The sequence below is a fragment of the Emydura macquarii genome, unplaced genomic scaffold (assembly GCF_026122565.2).
Source record: "Emydura macquarii macquarii isolate MOO-44397 ecotype Brisbane River unplaced genomic scaffold, CSIRO-AGI_Emac_v2 contig_2452, whole genome shotgun sequence".
Taxonomy (NCBI): Eukaryota; Metazoa; Chordata; order Testudines; family Chelidae; genus Emydura; species Emydura macquarii.
The window spans coordinates 2470360-2490949 of record NW_027132589.1 but is presented as its reverse complement, the minus strand read 5'-3'; the positions used below and the strand labels follow the sequence as shown (position 1 = coordinate 2490949).

The 20590-nt window shown below is 36.1% G+C and overlaps 1 protein-coding gene across 2 annotated transcripts in view; it reads right to left on the bottom strand.

Moving 5' to 3' along the window:
- Positions 1–1924: 1924 nt before the first annotated feature.
- The window catches only part of PRP4K (pre-mRNA processing factor kinase PRP4K), a 44357-nt gene continuing 25691 nt past the window's right edge, over positions 1925–20590 (bottom strand). The window contains exons 7-16 of one of the 2 annotated variants that reach the window (XR_010922470.1): positions 17697–17770; positions 15287–15377; positions 14428–14575; positions 13233–13370; positions 11751–11904; positions 6189–6303; positions 5481–5632; positions 4912–4998; positions 2684–3436; positions 1925–2172 (exon numbers count right to left, since the gene is read on the bottom strand). Coding sequence is in view for 1 of the 2 variants with exons in the window: in XM_067562617.1 (XP_067418718.1) it covers positions 3233–3436; positions 4912–4998; positions 5481–5632; positions 6189–6303; positions 11751–11904; positions 13233–13370; positions 14428–14575; positions 15287–15377; positions 17697–17770 (1163 nt within the window). In the remaining variant the exon portion in view is untranslated. Of the gene's footprint in view, positions 3437–4911; positions 4999–5480; positions 5633–6188; positions 6304–11750; positions 11905–13232; positions 13371–14427; positions 14576–15286; positions 15378–17696; positions 17771–20590 lie in introns of both variants that reach the window. The other variant, XM_067562617.1, reaches the window with a different exon arrangement.

The window sequence follows — 20590 nt, the reverse complement described above, 5'->3', positions numbered from 1 at the left end:
CCTACCAGGGGATAAGAGGGAGAAGGGTGGCAAATAGAAGATATGTGTCTGTACTCCACTCAGGAATCTTCCATGCTAGGGGAACCATTAGCTGGCTGTTCAAGCCAGAATTACAACTCCTTTGTTCTGCCAAAAAGGCACAAAGGAACTGGAGGAGGGCCAAGGACCAGGATCCATTTGTTTTTATACAATTTCTCACAACCAACCTCCCTAGCTACAATCTTTGCTCTGTTGGCTGAAGGTAAGTAAGAGATAGTATTAGCATAAATAATGCATGTGCTACAATAAAACATGGGAACAAAATTTTATATCCTCTGCTAGCAAAATCTTAAATACATTAGTGATGCTAAAATATATATATATATTTTTTTTAGTCAAATTTGGTTGACTCCTTCCTAAAGGAAAAGTATCACTCTCAATATTTCTCATATAAGCAGCAAACAGATACAGTATTGTGTATTTTCCTACATTTGAGCACAACAAAATCACATTGACCAGAAATGAAACAAGCACATCTAACATATAAATACCATCACAACAGGACAATTTCTAGAATTACCAGTACTGCAACAGTGCTAATGAAACTTAGGTCTGAATGCTGCAAACAGAAAGATTAGACAGATAACATGAAAAATATTTTCATATCTTTTAGAGGACAGAAACCTTTGCTCATGTCTTCTGGTGGTCATCATCTTCTTTTGGGCTGCACCTACAACACAAAGAACAAGTAAACGAGCAACTTTATGCTTCTTTAGAATAATTTTTAAAAGTTCTGTTGGTGTAAGGTGCATTGTTTCTACTGGAGTTGACCATTTCATTATTCTTAAATAGGGATACAAAATAATGGTCAAAGTCAACAGAAACAATAGGATTTCACTACATCTGTGTAAAACTGCCACTTGAAGTGCTGGGTATGTTATAGGTGTCACCAAAACAGTGCAGATTACTTTGTGTGGATTTAACTAACAAGTATCTAGTTCTTCATTTCAGTAAGAGTGAAATCTGTATTCTATTTCCTGTGTAAACAAGAAACAATACACTGAAGTAGGAACAGATTTACTTTGCATTAAAAATGAAAATAAAAACTGAGAAAAGACTGGTTGAAGGTTCAAAATAGGCATGTAACCATTACCCATCACCTGCCTGCTTTGTAGTTCATTACATCTCCTTGGTGGGGAACACCCCACCTGCAGAATGACTGCTTAGTCTCATTTTCCATCCTTGATTGCACTAAGTGTGCATGTTTGTTGCAATTATGTGCCTAGATGGATAAAGAAGTGCTATTTACAATTTTAAAAGGGTATTACAAAAAAACTGAAACCCGTTTTTTCTACACCTTTTATGCAAATAATAAACGGAAATAAAAAGATGCACTTTTTATTGTCTCAAACGGTATTTAAAACATCAGTATGGATTGGAAAAATTTGATTCTGGACTCTTCATGTTGCATAACTAACTCAAATGTTTCAAACTATGTTTAATTTGTTGCTAAATGTTTATCTACACATGCTGTCAGAAATAACCTTGTTAGGAAGGTGAAGATGGTGTCTCATCAAATCAGACCCATGGAGTAGGCGTAGAGTGGCCTGTGCCTCGCTTTCCTTTCTCTCTTTCAGCACCATCAAAAGGAAAAGTGAGAAAAACAGCACAAACATTAGTTAAAGCCTGAATTCAATCAAATATCCTACAGGAATAATTTCATAACAATGAAAGCAGATAGACAGTATCTGTAGGTTTTTTGGGGTTTTTTTTTTAACAATGATAATTAGAGATCTAATTAATGTAGTCTAATATCGCCTTCCAAAGATAACTTTTAATAATCCCTTTAATTAAAGGATTTACAGAAAAATGAAAGGTTTCTTCTTACGTATTACCTGATTTACCAGCACTGAAGACAAAATCTTTTAAAAATGGCTACAAATGCCTTGTTCACAAAAGACTTTATTATCTAATGATGCATACTGAAAACATACAGAAATCTGCATGGTCCACTTTACATGCAGCAGAACAATCTTCACTTTACAATAAGTGAGTGTCAACTGTTTTATGCAAGAGACAACACTTTGTCACATTTCTTAAAGAAAAGCTTCATTTACAAAAGAAATAAAAGGTAAAGAAGCAATTACCGCTTTTAAAAAGCAGCTGCTTTGTTCAAGAGTGGAAGGTTTATGCCTGTATTGAAAGACAACATGATCACAAATAATGAAAACAATGAACAAATGAAACACTTCAGCATAAAGTAGTACATTTTCAAAATGACATACAAATAGTTAAAAATTTCATTATGTTGTCTATCTATCCTTTAGATATAAGGTCTTTCAGAATCAGATCCCAACGTATGTTATTAGTAAATGAAAACTCTTCTGTAAGTATTGGTTCTATGTCATAGTGAACTATATTTAACAAAATGTATACAAAGTCTATATAGCAAGTTGATTAAAAAAATTAAAGTAATAACAGTACACTGAAGGCGCTCTATCCATCAAGTGCGCATTCTCCAAATTTTAAATGGGATGAACAGAACGGAAGTCGTTACTATGCCACAGTTGCAATGCCAGAAAATAAAACAACATCATTTATCAAACATGCAGGGAATTCTGCCATAAAGCTATTGTCTCTTATTTGTCAGTTGTTCCAGTAAAATAACATCTTAAACACCGGTGATGTTGATGGTTTAGCTTACCTTCAGTGTACTGAAAGTTGTACACAACCTGCTTTAAAAGAGGAGATCATCCCTGCAGGCAGGCTCAAGAAGGAACAGACCCCCTTCGGCACTGACTACACCAAGGGCATGCTGCTGTGGCCTGCACACACACACCTAGGAAAACGTGAATATAAACAGCATTTATGCTGGCCATTTTTTAAAGACAAAAAATGAAGCCAAGTCTGCTAAAAACAAATCAACCACCCAGTATTACTGTTCTTTATAACAGAAGCTTTTTTTGTTTTTGTTTTATAATATATGAACTGCAACCATATACATTAGCATTGTACTTTTGTGCAGTCTTGGCAATTAAAACAGTTCTACAGTGAAAATTTTCACATAAGACACAAACAGAATTACTCTAACATTTCTAAAAGAAATATCAGCCTTGGTGTTAATTCAATTATATCATTCTTCCTCAACTTTGCAGGGGAAATATTTACGTTTATATACATTAATAAACTGCTGTGAAATTTCTTCAGTCTTTGTATCTTAACTACTCAAACCCTTTGAACTTCTTCATCTGATTTAAATTTTTTCCTGGATGAAGGCGTGTTGCAGAGCCTGGTTGATGCTAATCCGTTTGGCTGGGTCTAACATTAGGATCTGGTCCAACAAGTCCTTTAGTTGATGTACTTTTTTCCGCTGGTCTTCAGGGAGTCGTTGGCACCCAATCAAGTCTGCTAACAGGTCCTTGGTTGGATTAATGGTGCTCATGACAGTAACTTTCTCCTAATATAAAAAGTGCAACCAACATTTACTTCCATATAAATTGGCACTGTTAATAAAACACTAAGAGTATAATAACAAGCACACACTCCAGTTAAAAGAACCATCTCTCCGCTGTTATTCCTCCTCAATTTACTGCTGTCCAACACAAATTTTGTGTTGTAGCTCTCATTACTGTAAATGTTATTTAAAGAAATACTGGAAGTTGAAAGTAAAATTAATGTACTTTATGCCAATTAAATTAACCTGATACGATACGAAGCTTTATGCATTTATTTTCTTGCACATCTGATTTAAGGTCTTCTTCCCCACATTTGAGACTCAGTGAATTAGTATATTGAGAATTCTAAGTGAGAAAGCATGTTCTATACTTGACCATTTGATGCATTCTTAGTGCACAGTCCAACACTGCAACAGTACACACTATAATCTCTAATACTAAGGATGTGTCTACACTACAAAATTACATCAATCTAAGGGTATGTCTATACTGACGGTGGCAAAGTCACCGCCATCAGATCAATCTTTCTGGATCAATTGAGCAATCAGTGTAGACCCACGCAAATGATCAGGAAGTTGACAGAGTAAATCCACCTCCTCAAGTGGCACGTGCAGTGAAGACAGTGCACAGAAGGGAAGCCCAGCAGTCGACGGGAGTTATACAAGCTACTCTATGTAGCTTGCGTAACTCCCGTCGACTGCTGCCGAATTTCCAGGTAAGTGTAGATCAGGGCTAAGTTACGTTGGCATACAGCCACCGCATAATTAAATTGCTTTTACATGTTCACACTACACTCCTTGTGTGAGCGGTGTGCATCCTCATCAGAAGCATTTGAAACGACTGTACTGTCAGTGTGGGACACTGTGGGACAGCTTCTGAAAGTCAATTACAGTTGATGTAAGCAACACAGTGTCCACACTGACACTGCGTTGACCTAACTACATAGACACTGACGCTATTCCTCTTGTGGAGATTCAATTATTAAATCAGCATGGCAAGGTCATTACAGCAGCAGGAGTGAAATTTTAGTGCAGACACTGACATGTCAATGTAAGCTGCCTTGTGTTGACCTAACTCTGTAGTGTAGACCAGGACTAAGGGAGTATTCTATAATAAGCATTTCATATAAAAATTGCACATTTTATAATTTTAACAAAATGAAAGCAGAAGCATTAAGATTTATTCAGTAATTTCAAGTTAAGTTTATACCAGATTAAATTCTGTGAAGTGTGTACTCAGGTTATGATTAAGAATAACCAGATTCTTTTAATTAAAATGCAAAGCCCTAGGGAAATTCCCTGTTGCGAGAACATAATTTAACCTACCACAATAAACTGTCTGCATTCTGCTGCAGAGAAAAATAAAACATTTTAAACAGCCTTCACAACATCTTAATTAAGAAATCATGTTTGAAATATTACTATAGTTCAAAAACTTTTTAAAAAATGACAGCTCAGTTAGTGCATTTAAGACTTACCCTTTCTGTTACTTTATCTACTTCTATATACATGAAGTTGAGATTTTGATCAAAGTGTTGATCTTTGAAAACACCTTTTCGGATCATCTGAAAATAAAACAGGCAGTAGTTTTGTAAAGTTATTTGTCTTGCAAACTTCAGAATTTAGGCATATATCATACGGTAGGATTACATATACTGACGGCAACATGAATCACTTAATACTTCTAACAATCTTTCAGAGATCAGTGAGAATGACTTGACTGAGTAAAAAGTCATTCACACCAGTTGGATAACACACAGAGTTATCTTCCAGTGACTTACGTGTTTTATTTTTTCAGGTCAGAGTATAAAAGAGGTTTCTCTACTTTCACGTCACACTTAGTCTATGAAAAAGAAGCTATGTACTTTCATGTCATCAAATGTATAGTCAAAACAAATTCTACAGTCAAAAGGTTGCTATATGCTTGCTGTTCAGAGAGGACATACGTGATAAAAAGACATCAGATCCAGTTCAGTAGAGGAAATTTATTATGATGCAAATTACTGCAATTTCATGTGAAATTTTAAACAGTTTACACATTTCTTACCTTGTTTGGCATCTTTCCTTTGAGGTCCATGGCAAGTTTCAACATATGGTTATTAGTTTTGCCAGGAAATAGTATTTTTCCTGTATAAAGCTCATATAATGTGCAGCCTACAGACCACATATCTATACCATAGTCATAGATTTTGCCTATAACTGAAACAGAACAGTTTTCTGATTAAATCAGTTAATACCACAAAACAGGCATAAACATAAAATTCCACAAGAAAAAACAGATCCTGAAAACTGATTTGGCAGCTATCTTAAAATTCATATTCTAAGACTACTGAAGTATCAAACGAAGAGGACAAAAGTCTTTCCTCTTTCCCCTGACAGTAGCCTTTAACTGCAACCTGCCCTGGTCACCACAAAATAAAAAACAGTGAAACCTGTCAAGCGAAATTACCCCTCCCTCACAGAAGGGTCACGTGAGCATCCACTCATCTCAATCTGAATATTCTGCCACCACAACATCCCAAATCCCTGCCTGACCACACCAAACAAAGAGCATCTCAAGCTCTCTTTCACCAGATGCTAGTGTATTCTGCTACTGCTAGATTGCAGGACTGGCTACATTAAGATTAAAGTTTTAACTTTGGTTTTAGATTATTATGAAGCATCAATGTTCTGAATACATATGGCCATATATATAATTACTGGTCAAGTATCCAATAATTTAAAATGCAGAGAGAAATACATCAGATAAACTTACTAATTTCAGGAGCTCGATAAAATCTACTGACAAGATACGGTGTGATGTCATTATCTGCAACATGTGAAGCTGATCCAAAATCACAAAGCTTTAATATAGTTTTTGATTCATTTACCTGGAAGTTAAAAAAACTTTACTGGAACAGTTACAGTACTTAGATTGTCACTGATACTGTGATAGTACATAAATAGTCATACACCAGTAACAGGACAAATATCAAATCATCCAGCAATCCCTGTAACCAACTTTAATATTTGTTCCCACCACTCCACCTTGGTTCCTTATATTCTAAGGAAACTATAATACCTTCTTAAATGGGAAATGACAATGAATGTCATTACATCATAAAAACTACTGAAAAGGAAGACTGAATTTAAAATTCATTTTTACTGATCAATTTGATTACTTTTACAGTTGTTTGTCTATAAACAACTGAGAAGCTATTAAATAATATTCCATATTTATATTTTCTCTCTATGTACATCAGCTGCCTGAGCTATTAGCCCAGCAAAAATAATGAGTTAACATGACTGACAAAAAAAATTAAAACCATGGACAAATGTCAAAGAACTGTGTGTTCATTTTTTTAAAGATTTCTTTAACATACACAATAAGAATGATGCCTGCTGAGGAAGGCTGGAATCTGCTCCCCAGGTTGCTGCCATGCATGAGCCAGAACAATGTGCAGGATTAATAAGTGAAGATTATTTACATTCCAATGTCTCTTTCCCCTTCAAAAGAAACACACAAATTCTGAGCGGACACAAACTCAGAGTGTGCGTTCCCTAAATACAGAACCAATACACATTTCAAATGGTGGCAGAGTCCTAATCACTCTTCCCCGGTTATCAGAGCAATGGCTCTTCCTTGCCATATTTGGCCTGATCAAAAGTTGGTTATATAAACGGTCCTAAGCATCTCCTAAATCTTCACCAATCTACTTCTCTAGAGCAGCGTTTCTCAAACTGGGGGTCCCAACGCAAAAGAGCATTGCAAAGCTCTTAGGGGGTAGAAGGGTGTTGCAAGATCACCTTTATCCTTGCCTTCAGAGCTGGGCAGCCAGAGAGTGGGGGCAGATGGCTGGGCATCCAGCTCTGAAGGCAGCACCGCTGCCAGCAGCAGCGCAGAAGTACAGGTGGCATGGCTCTGTAAGGACCTGCACTAATGCTGCAAAAGCTATATCCAATACAAAGAATGGGGGAGGGGGAAGGAGGTCATCACAGCCTGAAATATTTTCAAAGGGGGGCCCACCAAAAAAAGTTTGAAAACCGCTGCTCTAGAGAATCAGACAGGGTAGCAACCTGCTCAGAGGTCCTCAACATTAAAAATTTGAAGATGAGTCCAGAATGTGCTCATGTAATGAAGACACATCATTTCCCACTCAGAGTCCAAGTGTCACCTCTACAATGCAGCTGAGGTCCAATGATCTCAAGAGAAGAGCAACCAAAGTCACTTCCAAACCTGGATATCATGAACTGCAGCACTCAGCACTGTTGTCAAACCAGAGAGCTGGCTAAAATTCTCTCTCTCTAAATGCTGGTATTCATTTATTAACTTACTGTGTCAGTAATAACACGATGCAGTAGCAGTTATTAGCTAAACAGTTAGCAAACAGTTATTAGCTAAACAGTTATTAGCAAACAGTTCAGAGTTTTCTGATAATGGTTCTTATGCACATGAAAATGAATCAACTGTATGGACTAGACAAAAAATATTCTACAAAGTTTTACATTGTTAGGAATAGAATTCACCCTCCACACATTGAAGTTAGAACATTTAGTGAAGTTTTGATGCATATAAGTATTCATTTTGTACGTAACACTATATTTAGAATCTTTACCATGAAAAAAATTCCAGTATAACATACATTAAAGTAGTCAGAAAAATATGTTATATTATTATTTTTGTTACATTATTCAGCATTCAGAGGTTGAACAGTTATTTGCTAAGATTAAAGCAATACAGTTTAGTACTCTTCACACAAGTTTAAGGTGAGACGTCTGCACTCCAAAGCTGAATTTAGCAGTCACTTGCCATTGGAATTTTTTGATGGCTGAATTTTCTCCAAGAAAAAAGGGATAAGGGTTGTGTAATTTTTGCGTGTAATTTTTTTTTTTTTCGTAGAATGAATGGAAAATGAAAACTAACTTTATACAGTGAAAAAAAGCAAAATTCTAAATTGAACCAGAACTTCCAATATGACTAACAAAAAACACCAAAGGGAACGAGTATACAAGAATTTTTCAGGTTGTATTCAGAAATATTTGCAAAAGCTGGAGGTAACCCTGAAAAAACTAGGTGAGAACTGGGTTCTCATCATATAGGTGAGAACTTTATTTTCTATTATAATTCATTGTCCTGTATGTGTGTAAATGGCTGGATGCCATAGAGAATTTTTTTATCATAATGAGGATCACATTGATTGGATCACTATCATTATAGAAAAGCTGTAATTTCTAGGGGTTGCTGACCATTCATAAAAAGACCTTACTTTAAAAAAAAAAATTATACTTGGATATGAACTGAGGCCTTAAGAGCTTTCACAGTTTGATTTCCTTTTTTGAAAGGGTGCATTTAAGACTTCTTGGGCAGAAGCACTGAAAGACAATTTTACGATTCCTTAAGTAAAGCCTTTGTTTTGCACACAGAGCTCTTAAAATTTAGTGTAAATGGGAAAATATTAACTTTAAAATATTTGGACTGTCGTATCCTTACTCAGGTGGGCAAGTTTTAAAACTCAGTATTTGAACCATGTTGTCCGTGGCTTCCCCTTTATATGGGTGGGTGGAAATTCCTTTCAGTCATTGAGTAGATAGGAAATTTTAGAAATAGAGAAAGTTTTGTGTTTTTGCTGCTCCAGACACATCTATTTGGTTAAGATGATTATATTACATTGTCTGCTAAATTTGTTACACATTATTTCAATCATGTTAACAAGAGGAGATATCAGCTTGAAAACAAATCTACTCTCATTCTATGGTTGGACAAGCTCCAGTTTTGTAGAGAACATGTAAGAAAGTTCTCACTGAACCTTAAAATGTATAATATAACCTGTCAATCTAGGCACTTAAATTGGTTTCTGGATACTTGTGTGGAGAGCTAGAGAAGGTGGTTTTTGGACCTATTCCATTTAACTTAATCCTCTTCATTATTGCAAGTCTTTATAATACTATTATAAGTCATGGTTCTAGGATCTCAAATTATTTCTTAGATGATGCTTTCAAGGTAAAGGGGGGGAAACCATCCATCAGCTCAAATTAGTCAGACTTCTCACCTTAGATACCATTAAGGGAACAAAGCAAAATTCCTTAAGAGGATTCTAACTCAATATATTTGATTTAAAAAAATGTATTTAAAAAGAGCGAAGTTATTTTAACAATAGGTCAGCCAGAGAGAGAGAGGATATATCTATAACATAATCAGGTTAGAAAAGATTAAGCTGTTTCAATAGTCAATTAAACAAGATGATTAGGCAAACTAGATTTTCCATGCATGTGAGCTTCAGAATTGGGAGGGGAAAACCAAGTTAACCCGAGTTGTGTCTTAGGGCTGGTCTACATTTACAGCACTGCTGTAGCACTTAGTGAAAACGTTATCTATGCCGACAGGAGAACTTCTTCCATCAGCATAGGTACTCTATCTCCCCAAGAGGCAGTAGCTAAATCGACAAGAGGGCTTCTCCCATCAACATAGCACTGGTTTACACCAGAGGTTAGGTTGGTATAACGACATCACCCGAGTGTGGATTTTCCACACCACTTAGGGCTGGGTTCACACTGATCGCGTGATTCGGCGGCAGTCGACGGGAGTTACACAAACTACGCAGAGTAGTTCGCGTAACTGACGTTGACTGCTCAGCTTCCCTTCTGTGTGCTGTTCACACTGCACTGTGCCAATGGGAACAGCATTCCCGTCGATTCAGCGCTACGCTACTTGAGGGGGTGGACTTACTCAGTCGACTTCCTGATCGATTGAGCAGGTCACACTGACCGCTCAATCGATCCTGAAAGATCGATATGGCGTCAGTGTAAACATAGCCTGAGTGATGTAGTTATACTGACATAAGTCTGTAGTGCAGACCAGTAGTTTTCAACTTGTGATCTGCAGATACCTAGGGTCCATAGACTGTGTCTAAGATTTCTAACGGGGTCCGCACCTCCATTCAAAATTTGTTAGGGTCCGCAAATGAAGAAAGGTTGAAAACCACTGGTGTAGACCAAACCTAAGTTAATTTGACCATTAAAAACAGCTTTTTAACAGGTTTTTTCTTAGAAGCAGGGCCAAATTAATTATCAGATGCTTAAAAGGGTTTATACTATGTATAAATTTGGCCCTATATCTATCTTTCCTTCTTTTTAGAGGGCTAGGGTATACATTTAAGACTATATAGAGCCCTCAAGCCACAGTGGTTTGCACAAAGCTCAAGGGTAGAATATGGCTCTCTTATTAACTACACTTTCAGGTATTCTCTATTATTTGTTCAGTATCTTATCCCTCCAGGAAAAAATAAGCTCACTGTTAAGACTACTTATTTCTGTTCTTTATTGCTTTCTTAATTTTCTGATCATCTTTCCATTCCTTTAGTCTCTTCCTTTCTACCCACTGCATTTCCTTCCCTACAGCAATTCCAAATTCTCGATTTTTTTTGTGTTTCACTCCCACCCCCACCCATGCACTAAAGTGATGAGCACTTAAATAATTAAAGTTAATATTTAAAATACCATGATTATGCTTTAGAGTTAACACCCGAATAAGATTAATGAAGGACAACAGTGGGATGTAATGGATCTCAGATATTGTTTCAAATTGATGCACACTCAGAAGATGGTTCATTGCTTACACTATTTTCCTATTTAGGTTATTTTCAGCACCTGGAAAGTTAGAAACTTACATTTTAAAGTAACTGAAAGCTCAGATTCTGTAGAATTTGAACCTATCATGTGGCCCACAAATACATCAAGTGAATCAGAAGCAACCCACATTCTGGGGTTTAACTCCCCTGACTTTGCACCTATCCTCTGCTGTAAGGGTACAGGAAATTGAATTTAATGCGCCTTTCCCACTCCCCTCATACAAACAAAATGAATCGTGTCAATTTAGAGCCAGCTAGCATGTTTAGCTTTTGCAGCAGACATGCCTTTGCTAGCACCCTCATAAAATGGTGGATTTTCTACCGTTATTTCAAAAGAAATCAAAATCTTTCTTCTATTTTGCAATACTGAAGCCCTCTTTTTAAAGAGGTCTGAGTGGAACATGAAGAGGGATCTGGGCAGTGGCTGTGTTCAGCTGAAGGATAAAATCCCAGGTTACTAGGTTATGTTTAGTGTTAAAAGCTTTAATTAGAAGCAAAGAGTATATTTGGTTGAATTACGGTTATTTTCTTATTTCTTATTTGTACCATGATGATTAGATTCTGTCCTAATGCAAAATCAAAAGCTTCATTTCAGTCTAAAGGATAACAAAATTTGGACTTTGAAAAGGATGTATGAATTTAAATATAAATGTTGCTATAAATTATTTTGTACAGGCTGTCTTACAGTGTTGTAATTAAATATTACTTACCAAAATATTGTCAGGCTTAATATCAGCATGTAGGATGTTACATCTTTTAAGAAGTTTTAATGCCAGGAACAACTGCTGGCTGTAGGACCGTACAGCTTTAATGTGGAGACCGACATCCTTTCCATACTTTTTCAGTACCTCTCGTAAATTCATACTATTTATGTATATAAAAAATGATGGGAGAAATATTAAGCATAGAATAGCATACTAGTACTTAGTTTAATATACAGAAACTAATTCTCTTTTACACATTTAGGAAAAAAATCACTCAAACCAGACCAACTTGAAATAGATTCCTTGTCATCAGGCCATATACTAAAACAGAAATCTCAGACAATCAGAGTAAGAGAAGCAATATAGTTGATGCTATACAGTTGCTATATGATGGTGCTTATCTAACAGTTATGCAACTTCTTTTTGTAAACTTCTTTGTGTAAAAACTATGATTGTTTCTCAACAGCTGTATGGTCTTTATAAATTTTCTCCAGGGACAAAACAGGAAAAATATGACAAGACTGGGACTTGAGGAGGAGAGGAGGAGAAAGATAGACACTGCGATGGCCATGTTAGTTGTTGGCATAGGCAAATAGATTGACTGATATTTATAAAACTAGCAGAGTAAAGGGATTTATAACAGCCAAATACAGCACAGAGTTTGAGGACAAAAACATTTTTGCATGCTGATAACTTATGGGTTCTTTGTAAAAACTACATTCTTTGGTCTCAGTTTATTAGGTTAGTATACAATTACTAGTTCATAAACATCAAAACTACTTCCCCAAGGACACATGGAAAATTACTTGATTGTACACATACACAGCTTAGGATACATGCTACTTTGATAGTCTCAGTGTAGAAATGTAACCCAAAAAGAGTTGCATAGTGCACATTTTTGAGTCTACTGTCGTAAAACACAAAGCACAGAATCTAGCCTATCACAAGAAATCTGAACATTTATACCACTTTAGAGGAAAAATTAAGGTTGAATCACTCTATTGATTATTTTTCTCTGAATGTATCCTATATAGCTGTATGCACACAGGTAACATATTCCCAAACATACTTAGCAAATGGTATGAATGCATTCTGAACCTCTGAAACCATCCCAGACGAAGAAGGAATTATGAATAGAAAGAAAAATGTAGGGGCAAAAAAAAAAAAAAAAAATCACAAATTGTCAGGAAGACTCAGGGCAGGTATACTAACAAACTATTTTTAATTCATTTTATTGTTATTGACCAGATGTCACCTTTACATTGTCATTTTAAGTAGGTTAAAATAGTGTGGCACTCTTCTGTATATTGTGAAGTGGCTCTAGATGTTCTTGAATTGAATGCCTTAAGTAAGTTTACTGCCATATTAAGAGCAGAATGTAAAAGAAGTCCAAATTTAAAAGAAAAGATTCAAATTGAGTACAAAAGATTCAAATGCACTTAAATCTATCTTCACTTCAGTATACAATTCAGTACATATTCATTTTACCTGAGTGGTTCAAATACTAGACAGAGGTGCTGTTTGTGATAAAAATGCCTGAACAATCGCAAACAATGAAATTTGTCATCCGGATCTGCATCATTGAGCTTCTTCAAAAATTCCAGTTCTTTGAGACCAGTTTTTTGCCTAAAAAAAAAAAAAGAAATATATTTTGGCCCATAAGATACTGAAATTCTACATATCACATCCAATACAAGCATTAATTTGGCTGGCTCTCAAAATGTTAGGAGGGGATTAACAGTCTTGTGGTTAACACAGCCCTAGGAATCAAAAGATCTGGGTTTTAGTCTCAACATCTATGTGTTTGGGAAATCACTTGACCTTTTTGTGCTTCATATGTCCATAAAAATCCCACTCTGCCTTTTTCCCTATGTAAAATGGAGATAAGACTTCGCCCTATCACACAGGGTTATGAGGTTTGACTCAACATTGGATTTTAAGAAAGTTGTTTAAAAAAATCAATCCAGTATCTGTTTAATAAACTGTACTATACTGGTTAGCAAATCTTCTGCTGAATGGGATTGCACATTATACAGAGAGTTCACTTAATATTTAAATTCACATCCAGATTCACATCTAAATATAATCTGTGCGCTAATCAAAGTCCCACTGTATTTTATTTAGAGAATTTTTAAAAGTCTTGGTTCAGTACAATAACTTATTTTAATTAATAGAATAGAAAAATAAAATATTTTAAAACCCCAAGTTAAAATAGAAGGTTTACATTGCAAATTCTCTTCATGGAGAAAGGATATTACAAAAGCAGTGAACCTTAAATTCACAGTATTGCAACAATCCTGAAAACTGAAGTTGCACATTAATTCATGAACTGGATAATACTGTTTAGTAGTACATTTACACTACTCAACAAAGGACTCCAACCCTCAAAAAAGCTGTAAATAATTTATTTTCCACATAGGCCAACTATTATTCCTCTGCTACTAAATATTTATAAAATGTATAATTATGTATAGTAATCAATTAGATGTTGATTGCTATGGCCTGAGATAGACCTGAGCTTATTTTACTTGAAACATCAAGTGGGAATCAAACCAAGTCCTGGAAGATATTCTAGAAAAAATTACTATATAATTAATAAGATTATTAGCAGCCCTCCCTTTTACAGCACTAATAATCTAGTCATGAATCTCATTATTTTACTATTTAACAAAACACGACTTACATAAGTTCATTGTTCCTGATTATTTTGACTGCTACTTCTTGGTTTGCTCTTGCCATATCTCTTGCTCGCACAACGTTACTGAAAACCCCCTGGCCAGTGTAACCATAGACATTGTAACGTTTATCTAGAACTTCACCTATGTTAACACCTAGGAGAGAAAATGAAGAGGAAAATAAGAAATTCTGAGCGAAGTACACACAAGAAGAATTGACAAAAAAAACTTTTCTGTATAATTCCAAAAGAAACTAGGATACACAGTGCAGTCACTTAATTATTGTGTCAAGTCTACATTGCTTTGTACCTAGCTTTGTGGAAATTGTGGGGAACTGAAACTGTGCTTCCTTCGGTTAGAAGTCTTTTCATAAACAATGTTAAAAGTTGCATGCCTATTTCACCCCATTACAAGAAATGTTTCTGTTGGTTTTTATTAACGGTTTCTGATTTTAACATGAGTAGTGAAGAAATGTGCTCACTGAAGCGCTTCCATTCTGAGTCCTGGCTGACAACTACAGCACGATGGGCATCAAGGTTCTTTGCATGCTGTTTTTCTTGGTTTCAGATCATAGCAAGCGTGCTGACGTAACCCTTCCTTCTGGAGGGAGATCTCATGGCTGTAAATAACTTTGGATAGGTTTTAATTTTACTTTGAGTGTTAGATTCTGTGACACACCTGTGAGCAGCTTGACAGAGCACAATAGTGCAAGACCACACAGCTGCTTTGGGTGAGCCACACTTTAAGTGATGGCACTGTGGTATGCAATTTCAAAATAATTCTGCTGATCTTTTCAATACGGTGCTTTCACATTTAGCTACACTATTTTAGATAACAATATAAATTAAATTACTCAAAAATACTCACGATAATAGCCTTCTGCATCAGTCCAGTTATCCCTGAGGTTGGGGTTTTCTTTAAAGTCTTTTCCAAAGCCAGCAGCCCTAAGACGAGCACTCTGAAATAAAGTTGACAATTAGATTTTTTAAAAAGGGGAAAAACATTTTCATATATAAGTGTGGTTTTTCTTAACACTTGCTTATGAAAACTAGAAATCTATTCAGTTATCTATCATCTCATTCCTAACAAATGGTCTTCTACTTTATAGTACTCCTGTAGTTCAAATAATACATCAACTTTTTAGAAGAGGAAGTATCAAACACAAAATATTCCTTAAGCACCAATGTTATGAAAATTATGACAAGAGAAAAATTCATGGAACTACTACTAAATAGAAGGGATTTGCAAAGATTTCATTGCTACCAAAAGCAAAATTTAGTAAATCATTAATGTGCACTCCTAGTAACACACACATAAGACTTGTGGTCTCTCTCCAGCTTCTTGGAAAGTTTTAATAGCAAAATGCTACAGTGTCCTATTATTTAGAGTGCAATATTTTAACCAAAAATTACAATATATTTATTAATAAATTGTCGATTATAAATTAAACTAAACTATAAGTGTCAAAATTAGCAAAGGATATTCTGAGGTGTGGTATGCTTGAATTCTTTTTGTTCATTTGCTTCTTACTTCACAGAATAAATTAATCATTCATAATGGACATTACTATGATTACTGCGAGAGAAAACTACAAGCAATATATAGCCATCAATATAAGTATGCTTAATTAAAAACAATATAAAAACTAAAAAAGCATTTTCAATTAAGAGAGAAGTATTTCCTTTCCAGAAACTGTCACCCATTTATAAACTGTTTTAAATGGAACAATGTCAAGTACTTTTCTATATTTTATTTTTTATCTCTATTATTTACATCATGGTTATAAAAGCTTGAAAAACATGTTTTCCCACTAATTTTACCTTTTTCCATTTTAAAGGGTTTTCCTTTGCTGTTAATGGAGTGGCACTACAATGACTTTTGTTATCCCTTTGTGGTGACATTCTTTATAATTAAAGAATTACATTTGGTATGAATAATTAAGTCCATGTTTTGTTTCCTTAAAATAAAAATCCATCCTTGACACATTTTAGGATGTTTGCATGTAAATGAGCAGGTCAGAGGATGTGCACGCAAATATGATGCTTTCAAAATCCCAAATATCCCATTAGACTGCATGTATTATTGTAAAGTATTTACTGCAAATACTGCAGGAATATCGCAAAAATGATAACACTAAGGACTAAACTGATGTTTGCTAAATGGGAGGCTGTGACAGAGTACTGGGAACCAGCACTCTAATCATTTAAGCAGTAATTAGCCACTACCCCTCCCAAAAGAAGGAGTGGAGCATTTAATTATTTGATCAGACTTGGGGGGGTGGAGGAGGCTGATGAGCCAAGAAGTTAATTATCTCATTAGTTGAGATAATAGTTAAAAAGCACTGGAAAAAAAAGCAAGAAGAGGAGGCTAGCAGAACACAGAGGACATAAGATCTAAGTGTGGTAAGATATCTTTCTCTCCCTGGAAAAAGAGCTAAGGACAAGGGAAAACGATAGACAGCGTTGCTTCACGGGATCATGATGGTGGTTTTGTGGAGGTAATATAAATAAAACTCACAGTGGTGCTAACAGAAAGCAAGCATACAACACTGTTTGTTGGGGATTTCGGGTTAGGAGAGGAGCCTGCCCTGTTACAGAGGCACACATCCCCCCTTCAAATACTAAACCACCAGGGTAGTCCAAGAGAACAACATACATGAAAGGAGGTAGGATGCTAAGTGATACCTAAAATATGTCATGATGATAATAAGAAAATGAATAAAGCATCATCAATCTACAAGAACAAAATAATTGTAGATTAACTATATCGTATGGCATCTTTCCAAAGGCAACGTTGTAACTACAAAACCGCTCTGTAACTAACAATTCTACCACCATTTTCATGAGATGTGATACTTTACTATGATGCCACTACATTTCCCAATTATAATGACGAAACTCCAGTCCTATTTATGACATTTTTATATGAGTTCTGGGAGTATCTTCTTTTTCCTCTTCTTTTATTACTTTGTGCTTCCTCTGCAAAGACGAAGCACAAAAGCCACTGCAGGTCCTGCATGACCATAGGCAAAATCCCCAAGTATTTATTCAGGGAAAACTCCCATTGACTTTAATGAGAGATTTCCTTGATAGTACTTAGTAAGAATTTCCAGATCTGGCTCAATGGACTTCAATAAATGTTTTCAGAAGATATTATCCAACCGATTTTACAAATTTTAGGTGAGTCAAAATTCAGGGATAAATGACTTGACACTGTCCTTTTATAACATAGCAGCAAGCAAATAACGTGGGTGAATTATCTTTCTAAAATTACCTACATCAAAGTATGCAGCAAACATATCATCCGATTCTGTGAACATATCAGGAGCCAATATCTTCTTCTGAGCTGAGCCTTAATTTCAAAATGAAGAAATAAAGTAAAAGCAGATTACCAACAAACAGTGGTATTCTGGTGTGTTAGCAGTTATCTTCTCAATATTAAGAATCTCCATTATATAGAATTAAACTTATTTACTAGTCATAAGATATGGCAATCAGGCATTTCTATTACCATTTCTCCTAGATTACGTTGGTTTATAGTATATTTTTGTACATAATTAACCTGTTTAAAAAAGCAACAAAGATCTTAAACTTTTTGATTTGCTTTAGAAAATAGCAAATACCTTGAATGAAGACTTAACTGTAATGGCTTTCCAAAAATTCACATAACATGAAAAAATGCAGTATTCTACATATTCCTATGCATAACCAGTAAACTGAGTACATAATTTAGTGGGGGGAGTTTTGCCAATAATATGAGGTACTTTACAAAAAATTTTAAAGCCCCGAAACTCTTTCCCTGGAAATTTCTCTTACATATCATCTTGGACAATAGCTAGAATAAATAATCTTTTTGACAGGATAGATTAAAGTAGTTGATGGTATTCTATTTAAAAGAAACATTTTAAAATGCAGACAAGTTTATCCCTTTCTCACCACTTAATCACCTTTAATATCCCAAAGACATTTTATAAGGTTGAAAATGTTAAAGAAACATAAATTAAGGGTACATGTTAATGAAGACAGATGGAATTATTTCATAACATATTATGGTAGAATAATTTTAATCTGTTGGAGTTAGTGATAGAGTATTGAGGAACCATTTCCTCCAGCATTACACCCCAAAATCCTGCACTTTCAAGGTGCCACATGACAGCCAGCAGCCTTCTTACAGAGAGATAACTGGATTGGAATAATTTGAAATCAATGTAGGTCCCTTAATCAAGCAGTGAATGCTATGCAGAGATAGAGGGCACTTCACCATTCTTTTAAAAAATCCTTCATTTTAGTCCCAAAGCTACCTACATTCCACAAAATTTAGTGTCCCCTTACACTTCTACTGTTGAACAATAATTACATCAGAAATAAAGGAGCATGAAATTGAGTTTATACAAAAGTTATTTAAGCAAATTGATTAATCCAAAATATTAAGTTTCCTGCATATGTAATTTTTTATACCTCATCTCATTTAGTCTCCCTCCCTTCTGCTGTCCCACACAAACATATTACATCCCACATTTGAGCTCTGGCCAGTTGCTAGTCCCCTGATGCCACATCATACTGCTTCCACAGGAGGTCACAATACAGATCAAACTTGGCTCTGACAAGCAGCAGGGCAATCTTAAAATTGGCTTTCATATTATGTTTCTATTTATTGTAATACCCACCCCTAAAATTCTAAAAACAAAATTATTTCTCACTTTTTAATTTTAAGTACTACTACTTTGACTTTCTCTAACCGCATTTTCTTTTTTTTAAATTGTGTATTTTGTATTTTAATTATTATTTAGTATTGTAATTGTTTGTGTAGCACACAAAAGTGTGCCTTGCCAGGGAGCTTTCTAAATACTATTTTATAATTGAACTTTTTCCATTGAGCAAACTGATATTTTGGTGTGTTTTTCAGAGTTGATACAAGATTATTCTTTTTATCTAACTCCTACATTTGTGTACCACAACCAGCAATATTTGGCAGAACTGCACAAAGCTCTAGAAAAAAATGTTTTGTTAATCAACAGTTATAAAACCAGCAAGGAAGCACTACTGGAACTGCTATGTGCTGAAAATGCCATCTGGATTGTAAATAAAGACTGAGCTAAATTCTGCCATCTAGTCCCTCTGTTACACTGGTGCAAAGTGGAGGAAGAGTGTGTAGGGAACACTCCCCAAAAAACACACCAACAATAGGACAAGACCTTTTCAGAATTTCAAGGGAGCACTAGGGTATACTATGCTTGTATTCCAGCCTCAATGTGGTATACCCCTAAGAAGTGTTTGGTCTGTGAGATAGAGGGTGCACCTAGCTTCTAAACTAGCTAGTACAATGACTGCATGCAACAGCAGGCTGAGACACACTCTGATCTTGCTCAAAAGAACAGCCCTGGTTAACACACTACTCCTGAGGGAATTTTGTGACAAAAAATAAAAATTCTGCACACAATATTTTAAAATTCTGCAAAATTCTACATATTTTATTTGTCAAATAAAAAAATGTGGAGGCTCCAGCATGGCAGTGGGGAGCAATGGCCACTGGCTGCCTGGAGGTGGGAGATCACCTGCAGCCCTGCCCTCCAGGACATGGACTCAGCAGTGAGGCTGCACCCGACCTTGACACAGTGCAAGGACTGGGCCTAACCCAGAAACACAGTGAGGTATTTACCCTTACCGCTATGTGCCCCAAGATAGCAAGCTAGAGGGACAGTCTTGCATGCATGCACAGCTCTGGCCCTCAATCCAGCTGTGGGGCAGGCAGGCTCAAAATGTGGAGGGCCTTAGTGTGGGGGGATCCAGGTGTGGGGTAAGAGCTCTGTGTATGGCAATCTGGATGCATGGGAGTTGCAGGTGCAGGGTGAATGGGGCTCAGCAGGAGGTCCAGGTAAAGGTGGTTGGAGCTCAGCAGAGAGGGAGGATTGAGTGGGGGAAATGGGGCTCAGCCGGGGGTTCCAAGTGCTGGGGAAGCGGGACTTGATGGGGTGGGGGTCCGGGTGCAGTTGATTGGGGCTCAATGGTGTGGGGGTCTGGGTGTGGGGGGTTAGTGAGAATTGTCCAGGTGCAAAGGGGTGGGAGCTTCAGTGTGAGGGGCTCAGTGTGAGATGGTCTGGATGCAGGGGAAAGGGACTCAACAGGGGTTCAGATGCAGAGAGGTAGGGCTTGGTGGGGGGTTTGGATGCTG